The sequence below is a fragment of the Dicentrarchus labrax genome, unplaced genomic scaffold (assembly GCF_905237075.1).
Source record: "Dicentrarchus labrax unplaced genomic scaffold, dlabrax2021, whole genome shotgun sequence".
Taxonomy (NCBI): Eukaryota; Metazoa; Chordata; class Actinopteri; family Moronidae; genus Dicentrarchus; species Dicentrarchus labrax.
In genome coordinates, this window is record NW_026136718.1 from 13,866,007 (window position 1) to 13,878,433 (window position 12,427).

Consider the following 12,427-nt stretch of genomic DNA (forward strand, 5'->3'; position numbering starts at 1 on the left):
TACCAAAAGGTGCAGCAAGCTACCATAAATGTGTCTTAACATGTGAATAAAACGTGCAAAACTCACAAATTGTGAAATACAAAGGGCAAAATTGCTGAACTCAAAGCCCTTGTGTAAACATGTGGCCCTAACTATGTAGTTGGATAAATGGCTCTGGATTGAGAAAAGAGTCTATTATATTTATAAATACTTTGTGGCGCTCACCTTTTTGATGGTGTACAGAGAGGTAGCTATGGATATGACCGACATGAAAACAATGGCCACAGCATAGTAGTAATACTCATCGGCACTCCACAGGATCACACTGAAGAGCTGGAAGATGTAGAAAGGGTTGAGGACCTGCAGGAGGAGACAGAGAGAGAGATTAGTGTGGCAAATGCAGAGGTGAGAGAATGAACATACAACAATAAACAGAGAAAAAAGGAAACAGGTGTCTACTTGAGGGTATAACCAAGACGTCAGTATAATCCCAATTTATAAGATGTACACTTATTAATGTAGCTATTAGTATTGTTACATTTTGTACACATGCTTTAGCAGTGTTTAAGGTGTAAGGGAATGATAAATTACATGTAATTAAGTGTAAAATAAAAAGTGCTTGAGGCAGAATGGTACTTTATACACATGCCCACTGGGTAATGTTACTACTTAAGAGTTATTCCAATGTGAGTTGTGACCCACATTACAGTGTTTGTCTGCAGGGAGCATTGCTGTTGTATTTACCCTCACGCAGCACTTCTCTTGTAGAAATATAGTAAGTAGATATCCCAAATATTTTCCTTTAACAAGTATGCACAAAAATGGGAAGGTCTCTATCTCTATGAGCTGGGAAATGGTAAAAAAAAAAAAATCTGATTACTCAATTGGTTATTAATTATCAAATGAATTGGCAACTATTTTGATAATCAATTAATTGATTATTTAAATGAAGTAAGTCATTTTAAAGAAAAACAATTCCAAATTATCAAATTTCAGCTTCTCAAATGTGATATTTTCTGGTTTCTTCAGTCTTCTCTAAAAGTAAACTAAATATCTTTGAGTTGGGGACAAAACAAGACATGTGAGGATGTCACCCTGGGCTTTGGGAAAGAGTGAACAAACAACTAATCAATTAATCGAGAAAATGATGACAGATAAGATGACAGATTAACTGATAATAATAAAATAATCGTTAGTTGTAGCCCTACAGGACACACTGAGTTAGATTGACATGTTATCTCCACACCCTTTGATGGCACCGTTTCTTGGAAGTAAGGCTGCAAATAACAATTTGTTTTCATCATCTATTAATCTAAAGATTATTTGTCCAATTAATTATTTAATTGTTTGATATATAAGATCACAGAAAATTGTGAAAATAAATTAAAATCGTTACTCAAACTTCAAAAAGATGAAATATTTGAACTGCTTGCTTTGTCCAAACAAAATGTATGCCAAAAGCCATATCACAGGCATCGGCTTAATGTTGGCATAAGAAACTGGAATGGGAGAAAATGGGATGAGCACACAAGTTGACAAGGTGTCTTTCATTCAAGGACAATTCAAACTTGAGTTAAAGAAAATGCTGCCTCTGTTAATGCAAACTGGTCCCCACCTCTTTGATAAGCAGCTTGAAAACAGAAGGCACTTTCACTGCAATTTCATTCACTCCGAAGAACAGTCTCCTGACAAGAGGTGAAAGAGACATTCATGAGTCAAGTGTTGTAAACCAGACCTTCATATTTCATATCTAAACACACACAAACACGCACACTTACACAACAATGTAGTAATAAGGTTAAAAGTACATAGCTTTTCATTCTAAACAATATTACCAGATGATTTCACTGATTAGATACAGCAGAATAATATGGCCCTCCTCCTGCCTGTCCTTCAGACAGGTGAGATGTTACCTGTACTCCTGCTGGTTCCTAGTCAGGCCTGCACTGTGCTCCGAGTGGAGGGTGGAGCAGCTGACCTGCAGATCCTCCATGCCGCTATAGAGGTAAAGTAGGTCAAAGCAGGGAACAAAGTCAATTTTCTTTTACGACTTTTAATTAAAAATAACAGTGCCAGCAATGCAAGTTAAATGTATACTAAAGCTTTAAATGTAAAGGGTTGTTTTGCACCTTTTACTTATTTAATTGTTATACTGTCCACATACTGCCAGATAAAACCCTTTAATCCCCAGTTAAGCTTACTGTAAGGGAAAGTCAAAACTGATAGATCATTAAAAAATGCTTACTTTAAAACTTCAAAGTTCTGCATCTCGTCGTTCCAGTAATACTTTGTGCTATGGAAGGTAAAGTAGCGAATCTGAGGGAAATTAGGGGAGGGGCAGAGGGAAGAAGCAAAGTTGATTAGATTTTATATAGTTGAATAGATTTTGACACATGTCAGCCTTACTGTATTGTTGTCCACACACTTAAAGGCAGGAAACAAAGTACATTTAAAAGGAAGAACAAAAATAAGAGGTGATGACAGATGACAAGTGAAACACTTTGACAACTTGCACCATATAAAATGCCAATTACGTAAATTTGAATATATGGATCAGTGGAGGAAATGACATTATATTTGTATTGTGGTTGTTTATTGTGAGGGTAAGGTGTCACATAATGAATGTGGTCAATGAAAAGTACTGCCAAGGGGAGCAAGGCAAATGAGTGCATGTGTCTAAGACAGAGAAAAAGAAGGGCCAAGGGAGTGTTAGGTTTTACATTTTTTTTATATATCACTATCGTAACATAATTATAGAGTCTCATTACACATTTAAAAATGGCAACCCATCTACTAAGTTTGAAACACATCCACTGATAGGTGGTTGCCAGTCTCACAGCTAGTTTGTGCCATCAATGGGGTGTGTGTGTGTGTGTGTGTGTGTGTGTGTGTGTGTGTGTGTGTGTGTGTGTGTGTGTGTGTGTGTGTGTGTGTACGTGTGTGTGTGTAAATCCAGTATAATGTGGAGAGGGGCACCTACCTGTGTGGGCTGGTAGTCGGCATATCTTCTGATGAGCTCCTGAGCGGGGCTGCCATCGGAGGGGTGAGAGGTATGTCCGTTGGCCAGAGGGGGAGAGGCGGGGGAGGAGAAGGGGCAGGAGGGAGAGGAAGGGGAGGAGGGGGAGGTGGTCTGGGTCTCCAGGCTGTGGAAGGGGTTGCTCCCCGGGGCCAGCATCACTCGCACCCTGGCCAGGAACCAGCGCCGGAACTCATCCTAGCCAAACAAATACACAGTTGTAATGCTAGACTTTTAAGGGCCTTCAGTCATTAACTCCACAACTCCTCTTCCATTCCTAACTACATATCAACATTTATTCTGCTGTCTTTAGTACATTTCTTTCAGGACATCTGGTCTGTTGTCAAATATTTATACCATACCGTATCCACCTTAAAATACTGAGCTGCATTTGGTGCTTGGCAGGTGCAGACCATGCCTTACCACACCTAATCCATACTCTTACCCTAACCAAACTCTTATTCCTGAACAAGCCTCTTTAAGAAGTGGCTAAATATTTACAGTTGAAGGTTGTTCCTAACACGGTCAAGGTTGAATGCAAACACATGCACACGAGCATGAGACCAACAGAGAGAGAAAGGAATGCAGACACATACAAACATACAAGTGAATGTTACAGACACATTGTTGGACACATGGTAAATTATCTGTACATTCCTGCTGGTGTGACTGTCTGTATGAATCAGTCAGTCTCAATGTATTTACTGTGCTACTACAATACATCAGTTGTATTCGCTCACAGCTTTATAACCACATGAGCTTGAGGCAACGACCTACTTTTTAACAAACAATTTAAATAGTTTAAATGTAAAACCTCAGCTTAGCTTGCTACAAGGGCTTCAAAATCTTAATTGTTTAGTCTATAAAATGTTCCAAAAATGTGGGGGAAAAAAAACATTCACTGAACTGAGTATTTAGCATTTTTAACAAAATGAAAATGAAAAAATAAGAGATTAATCAAATACCCAAGCAGTTCAATTTTCTGTTGATCGACTAATTGATAAATAATTGCAGCTCTACTTGCAACCTACCGTGGAGCGCATCAATACCACTTCGGCATCACGGGCTGTGGTACGGGTGCAGGTGGATTTGACGCACCACTCTGGCATCCAGTAGAGCAGCAGGAGGAGGAAGCCCCCTGTACACAGCACCCCAAGGCCCACCAGGGCCAGCCGCCAACGACAAAGACGGTAGCCCTGCAGCTCCTAAAAGGTGGAGGGAGAAAAGAGGGGGCAGTCTGATTAGTCAGAAAGCACAAATACCGACACTGGCACTGATGTAAAACGAAAAAATAGACATACCATCTCCTCCTCTTCCCCTTTGTTGAGGACCTTCAGGTCTTCCTTCTCCATGCTGCAGAACAGTTTGCCAAGCCCCTCCCTTAGTCACTGCAAACACAACAGACAAAATGTCAGGGTGAACAGTGTGGGAAAACATTTCAGCTCCACAACAGCCTATCAAAATAGTGGCTCAACACCAGAGGGTCAGTCACCCGAGGCAGGGTCACAAGATGCTTTCTAGGGATATGATTCAAAAGAGCATTGTATGGAAAATGCTGTGTATTTGTCATTTGCAACATGTCATGATGCAAAATAACCTGAAAAGGAAAAAAAGAAACCCATATCATCACCATTCACTGTTTTTATTTTATGCAGTTAACTCATGCATGCACTACAAATAACTTCATAGTTGGGGTTTATAAACTGAAAGAATTGGGAACCATTACTGTGCAGCCAATTACCATGTAATCTGGTATCAAAATCTAGTGGAAAAAGTGCTGGGGGGGAAAGGAGGGGAGTGACTTGGGTGGCACTGGTAACCCTTGAAATCGGATTAGCCAGCCTTGCCTCCACCGCAAACACATGAAACTGGTTATTTAAGACTAACACGCTGAAATGATCTAAAATGTAAGACTGCATTATTTTAAATAACGAAATCAACTTTAATCTGAATGAAGAAGAAAGACATCACCATCTCTGAGCAAACTGCTTAAATGTGCTTATTTGAGGATACTGAACAATGAACAATCATTCGTCATGTACTCATAATCTCAATATTAAGAAATTTGTTTTGGAAATAATTGCATTGACTTGATACTTTACTAACATACCTGAATTTGGAAGAGATCAGTTTTTTGTGTTTGGGGTAACATAGTGACTAAACTGTAATGGATGAAAAAAGGTTTTTGTTGCTGCACAACACGTTTCTACCAACGAGGACTGATTCCCCTCCTCTCCCCAAGAAAAGAAAGGGGGAGACAGGGCGCCTGAACGGGGGTGAGAGAGGCGACATTTCCCAGGACTAGATTATCATACAGTCCTTTTACACATAACATTTCTATAATGCGGACCTACTGATGTGCATTTAACCCACGTTTGACCTGTTCATATTAGTCAGATGTCAGAGTGAGGAGATGGTCCAGCTATAATGCAAGACTTGTCTCTAGTTAGTAAAGATTCCAGTCTGCAGCGTAGTTCACACTACATTCAACAGTAAGTAAGAAACAGTAAGAAAGTTTCACCCTCAAAACTTCAATATGTAAAGTGCTGTCATTCAGTATATAAGCTGTGGCGACCCTTGCTGTTGCCTGTTCAGCAGTGATCTTATAATTGACCTCACTACTGACAGGTTGGTCATCAGTGCCTTCTGGTAACACCTGGGCCCAGCGTTCCCAGCCTATAAAATCCAGGCCCTGTTATTCTCTCTCTCCCTCTCTCTCCCTCCCTGCAGGCACTCCTCTGGTTATGTGGAGGTGTTAGTTCCTCCCTGGTTCCCTTTGGTTTATTTTATGCATTTTAAAAACAGTCACACACGATTCTTACCCCCAGTGCACACCCTACACTGATGTTTTGTTACTTTTGTTTAATAAATTACTTCTTACTATCTTATCATTGAAATGGTGCATCTCCAACTTTTTCATTGCCTGCAATTGACAGCAAAGATATAGGACTGTCGGAGCAGGAGCCTTACAATTGTGTATTTGACAATATTACAATATCCAAAATATGATATTTTGAGTTTTGTCTAATCCATTTATAGATGTTTCTCAGCAGAAAACATAAAAAAAATCACAGGCAGTCTTTTATTGAAAACAATAACAACCAAATGCAGCTCAACAACAATACAGCTAAATTGATCTGGTGGTTAAAATGTCCGGTAAACACGATTTGTTTGTGCTGTTTATAAGAGCATTGGCTCAGTGAGTGAAATGCAATCTTACAACAGTTTTTGAGCTGTTAATATTAGTCAGTAGGCAGGGATCAAAATGTTTGTCTTAACTCTGGTAAAAACCTGTTTAACCAAAATGTGAACTCTTAACTGTCTGTGGGTAAAGAGCTATAATAAGATATTAGCGCCTGTGGATACAAAGTGCAGGATGTCTAACAGAGGTCAGTAGTTCATGGGACCACATGTGATACGCTCCAACTACAAGAATGCACAGCTCTTCCCAGACAACTGCTATACCTCACAACACCTGAGATTATCTCTTAAGAGTGTCACACACCCACACACTGACCAACTGAGTCATCAGATATGTGTGCTACCCAATATCGAGTTCATCCCCATTTCCTCCTCTCAGTTGTCCCAGAGGACTAACCAGCTGCCAAGGAAGGCATGCTGTCAGTTTGTGTGTTTGTTGTGTGTGTGTGTGTGTGTGTGTGTGTGTGTGTGTGTGTGTGTGTGTGTGAGATTGGTGCATTGATATTGACTAAGAGGGGCACCTAGGTCAAAAGATGAACAGGTGCTTGGAAATATGAGTTAGGCTGCAGACAGTCTGTCTGTTGTCAACATCAACTACAGCAGGTTAATTTGCCTTTCTGTTGCACATGTATTGTATTGAGTTACAGAGAAAAACAGTGAAGCTGGATGTGTGTAAAGTCAAACTGAGTAAGTAGTATGACAGAGAGGTTAATTAGGCTACTGGCTTCAAGGTCTGTAGCTGGTAATCAATTGGTCAATCAGGCACACTCAGGACATCACTGGAGCCTCTTGGGGAACTGAAAACAGACATGCCTTTGGCAGAGCAAGTTTTTACATCAAATGTAAAGGGGGCACAAAACAGAAAGACCACACACACAAATAAAAAAATATTCAAAAACCACATGAAGTGACGTAAACACAGGGAAAGTTTGAACACTATGACCCCAGCTGTCACTGAGGAGCGCTGGCATGGTGTGTCAGGGAACGGTGCCCACAGGGCCACCATGCTATTGCCCCAACCACCCTACAACGCCCACTGATCCTGTATTTACTGCCCCCCACACTCCGATTTTATCTGCCAGCTGCACCCGGGTGGACTTTTTCTCTGGCATACAGCGGGATATTTTGCTTAGGACCAAGCCCTTCCTACTATTTTACAATAGCAGCCCCCTGGCCGGCGCTAGGCTGTGGGTGCAGTGCAACAAGAACATTCCCTCCCAAATCTCTGCAAAGACTGGAAATACCGACACCAGTGTATCATGGACACACTCTTTTGCAAGATTGCTGTCCGGGTATGACTCACAGATAACACACCACTGAAAACAGCACCCAAAAAAGATTCAGAAGTATTAAGCCTACGCACTGGAACAATAAGATAGTTGCTTATAATAAAATTATCTGTTAATAAGGGTTGTAACCACCAAAAACATGCAGGGTTCCATAATTACAGGCTCCAAAACAGACAACAGACCAAAGTTAACTGGTTACTGAGAAGCAAGACATGTTAACTCTGTTCACGCAAGTACCAATATATTACATGTTAACTGAGGCTGGTGACAAATTAAGTTATACTTTCATTCAGGTGCACTTGTGTAGAGCAGGGATGAGGAACACTTTGGTGAAAAAACATAATTAGTTCAAGCTCAGTTTCGAGTTGGTTGGGGTTGTCCTACCTTGAGAGCCAGGGACACGTTGCCCCAGGCGGTCCTCCTCCCCGCAATTAGCTTGCTCTCTCACCACACCAACCTGGAACCCTGGGGAGGTTTAAAAAAAAATATGCACATTACAAATAAAGCTTTCCAGCACCTCAAGTTTTTCCACCAAATTGACTATGACGAACAGCAGGTTAAATGGGAGAGTTTCACAAAACAGTAACATATCTTTCCAAGGAAAAAACAATAACGGTTAATGAATTGCAGCAGAAGAACTTGTGAAACCCATGTGTAAAAGCACATACCAAGGTGTTCACTGGTGTACATTTTTACTAGATTGGACTCTCTTTTGAGTAAGGATGGAACAAGGTAACGTGTTTGAGACAAATTATGAAAATCTGTTCAATTTAAGTTGCCCATGGGCAACCACATTCGGACCACTGACAGTGATTTCATTTGGTCTGATCCCCCTACTTAAACTCCTTTTTAAAAAGAGATAAAGAGAAATTAAATGGGAATTGTTTGAAGCTCAGTTTGAAGTCAACAGCACAATGGATAACCCCACAAGATTATCAATACTGAGATCTTGTCCATACTAATGCAGATTTTAGGATCTCATGCATTAGAAAATATCACACAGGACGGTGAGTGAAATGTTGTCCCATCATCTCAAGTTCAGATTTATATGATCCTTTTCCCACCAACTCCTGTGAACTAATCGTGGCCTGTGCCTGACGATTCACACTTCACTCCAAGTAACTAGTTCCAACAGTGACTGAAGACCCTAGTACTGTAGGTATCAACATGATAAGCATTGCATGAGGTTATGAGAAAACATGAACTCATGCTGAGACGGTTGCAGTATATGAAAGAACTGTCAGATGACTGCTGCTGACTCCCATCCAGTCATGAGGCTTGGTGTTCCTGTCCCGGCCCAATGCTAATGACATAATATAATAAATCTCCCACCCAAGCTGCAACCTCTGTGTAAATGAAGCCAACATGGATGTGCCATAACTGCAGGTCCTTAAATGGCCACTTGCTGTGGCTACAGAAATGGGTCGATCTCCATAAGGCCCCATGGTAAAATGTCCAACTTTCCAGCAGAAATAAACACGTTTTTTAAATTTCCATATAACTCACCGGTTTAAATTATATCAAGGCTTAAAGTTATGCATAATTAAGGGAAGGCGGGTGTCATCACAGTCAGCTGTTTTCAGTAACCAGGCTTCGTTCAACCAGCCTCAGCTCCACCCATGCGGTATGTCTTCGGCCATTTTTGGATTAGCCGGGAGCCGGCGGAGTCAAGAATGCCAAGATGGCGCCGGCCAGAGACACCACACTTTGAGCTTCTAAATTTCTCTTCAGAAATCACCTATGGATAATTAAATGGAGACGACATCCATTTTTAATTACAGATGCTCCCACAGCTGGCTGTTTCCCACTGGAAAAAAGTAGCAAAACAAACAAACAAACAAACAAAAAACCTGCACAGCAACAACAGAGTTATGCCTCTTGTTGTGAATACAAGGATGACAGAAGAAACCAGTGTTTTTAATGGAGAACACACGACCCTGCTAGGGCCTCTAAGAGCCAGCATGACTTCAGAGATATTTATAGATTTCTCCAGCCCAGCCTAAAGCCACATTGTTGTCTCTGATTTGATTAGTCTGCTATTGTATTAATAAGCAAAAGCTGGCTTGGGAAAAAAAAACAAATGAGGAAGCTGTTGACTTTTTTTTTTTTTTTTTTCAAACTACAAGATTAAACATGACGATCATCAGTGTTCCTGGAAAGAAACTTTATGATGTCAAAAAAGAAATCCAGTGAGTATGTTTATCAAACCACAACAACAGGTAGAAACATGTACAGCTATTTGAGTCCAAAACAAGATCTGATTCTACAATCAAACATAGCTTTTATACCACCCATTGGCATGTGTATTATGTGGTGATTATATACAGAGACAAAATTCATTCATTTATTTGACTGTGCTGTGAGCTCTCTGACATAATTCATCAACTGCTTTCAACCTACGCTGATTTACATTAGCAAATGGACCTTTAACAAACATGTCATACACAGAAGTAATGCTTGTACAACTGTGGGACTAAGGCTACAACCCAAAGATATTTTCTTCATTGTTTAATCTGGTGATTATTTTCACAATGTCCATCACAATATATCTACCATGGCATTTGAAATGCTGGATCCAGAAAATGTTTGACAATTTTAGCATAATTTTACAGTCTTGCTTCCGGTTCTGTACATGCATGGTAGGAGGAAGAAGTGTCTCAATAAGTTAAGACCACTTGAGTCACTTTGAGTGAAATTAAGCCATTTACACAAGACACATTACATATTTCACAAGAACCTGAACATGAGCAAAGCAAAAGTATACAAATAAATAAGCTAAGACCAGACATATTCTCCTTTCCCTTTCTGTCCTGTTCTTCAACACAGACAAAAAGGAAAAAGTGAACAATGAGCCATGACCTAATGACAGAAGTGTATAATTCGTGGAAGCATTTGGAGGAAAAAGTGTTTTGTTGCCATCATGAGCTGCACTCAATGTGCTTTCTTTATCACTTCCCCTCCTACTCATGGGGTATAATAGCCAAGCTTTGTTCCCAATCATGGGCCAATCAAGCTGTTTATCACTGTGGCCACCGGCCCCACTGAAAATCTATGACCACCTGCCCTTCCACTGCTGTCTGAACAGCTAAAAACTCTTCCTCAGCCACTTTTAAGAGATAACTTGCCACAGGAGAAAATGTTTTCTATTTTAAATTACGTTCATGCATACAAACCTGTAGGATGTGGCAATAACCACTTCCAGTTTCACAATTAGTGATAAAAAAGGCAAACAGGGCAGATACACAGTTTGTTATGAATAGTTTCCTGCCTCTCAAAAGTTAAACTCTGTTCAACATTTTTGAAATACGCATCACCTAGTCAAACTCACCTATCGATGCACCCAAACATCCACACCTCTAATCCAGAGAATCGGCCTTAAAATGCATCAGTGTATGTTTTGAGATGACATACGCACACACTTGGGATCACTACCAAGTGACAAGAAGTGCTGACATTACAGACTATACTATGATTAATGCAGAGGCGAAACATGGGATCAAGAGAGTGGAGGAGGACAAAAAGAGATCTACAAGGACTGAGTCTGTATGTGAGCTCCAATCGTGTGAAAAACCTATGAGGAGAAAAATGGAGGGAAAGGGCTGGGAAAAAAAAACAATAATCCAACAGATCAAAAGTGTGCTGAGTTTTAAGTCAAACCACATGCTCTTGGATTAACTGACTGGCATTTCTTGACAGACTAAAAAACTGCCACTGTGCAAGAGATCAAAACACATTTTTACTTCATTGAGCAGTTTATTGGTACATAATGACCCTGGATTAGAAATGCTTTTATATGGATGTAACAGCTTAGGGCTGCAAATAACGATTATTTTCAATCTCAATTAATCTGTCAATTTATCATTCTCTCTAGGGCTACAGCTATCCATTATTTTAGTGAACAAGTATTCTTACTGATTACTCTATACATCTTTTTTTAAATTTTAAATATACAAAAAGAGAAAAAACAACAACAAATAAACTAATTGGTTTGTGTTTCCTCTAGAAGAAGAAAAAGAAGAAGAAGAAGAAGAAGGGGGAAAAGGCTTCTGTTGTAACCCCACCGTACTAATGGAGTATTTTCCTTTCTCCATCTCTGGTTAGCACAGCCACATGACTGGACCTGTGTGTTACAGTCCGATCCTTCCCCTCTGAAGAAGGTGGAGTCCTGCGGGTTTGTTGTCAAAGTATTTTCTGGAGTGTGAGGGGTTTGCATTAATTTAGTCAGCCATAAAGTGTGTAGATAAGCTCAGGTTGTGGTATAATGGTTACTGAAAGGCTGTGTCTTGTGTTTGCTAATAGATAATAATTAAAAAGTCCTAGTTTATCTAACGTTATCACAGTGCCTTTTGGACTCTTCACAGCAATGTTGTCAGACTATGAACAACTCAGTCAGCTAGTTAGCAGCTACCAGTCAGGCTACAATTAAAATAGCCTAAACAGGAGGTCTTCCAAATACGTTTGTTTGCTCTTGATTTGTAGTTGCCTAGCTCTTAATAGGCGTTGTACTATTGTGGTAGGCTAGTTTGGTTTTACAACAGTCACACAGAGTTTTTGTTTTGTTTCAGCTTGAAATGACTCCAAACTTTGGACACTTTCTGTGGGTTTCTCTGGCCTGTCTCTCCTCTTTGGCCTTCACTTTTTTCTCTCTCCATCATCTCTCCAACATCCTCAAATGTCTTGTTTTGTCCACAACCCAGAGACAGACAGCTTACTCTCAGAGGACTAAAGAAACACAAAAACATTTAAGAGTTCAAAGTTTGTTTATTTCATGAGCAAAATTAAGTTTTAACTGTCCTATCTGTAGTAGGGAAAACCAAGATGAAAGATACAAATTATTTATTGCAATCACATATAAAGGTAATAGGTGAGGCAAATAAATATAATTCAGTGTCCTCCGTGCCTGATCTCAATCAAACATGGCCCTGAAATATCTCATGTTCCT

General features: G+C 40.1%; 1 protein-coding gene across 2 annotated transcripts in view; it reads right to left on the minus strand.

Annotated features, from left to right (window-relative positions):
* atp13a3 (ATPase 13A3) overlaps nucleotides 1-12,427 on the minus strand; it is a 36,413-nt gene that overhangs the window by 18,387 nt on the left and 5,599 nt on the right. For both annotated transcript variants that reach the window (XM_051376582.1, XM_051376581.1), the window contains exons 2-9: nucleotides 7,870-7,950; nucleotides 4,297-4,383; nucleotides 4,027-4,200; nucleotides 2,960-3,193; nucleotides 2,225-2,295; nucleotides 1,893-1,976; nucleotides 1,595-1,664; nucleotides 205-339 (exon numbers count right to left, since the gene is read on the minus strand). In XM_051376582.1, coding sequence (XP_051232542.1) covers nucleotides 205-339; nucleotides 1,595-1,664; nucleotides 1,893-1,976; nucleotides 2,225-2,295; nucleotides 2,960-3,193; nucleotides 4,027-4,200; nucleotides 4,297-4,347 — 819 coding nt within the window. In that variant the 5' untranslated portion in view covers nucleotides 4,348-4,383; nucleotides 7,870-7,950. The remainder of the gene's footprint in view (nucleotides 1-204; nucleotides 340-1,594; nucleotides 1,665-1,892; nucleotides 1,977-2,224; nucleotides 2,296-2,959; nucleotides 3,194-4,026; nucleotides 4,201-4,296; nucleotides 4,384-7,869; nucleotides 7,951-12,427) is intronic.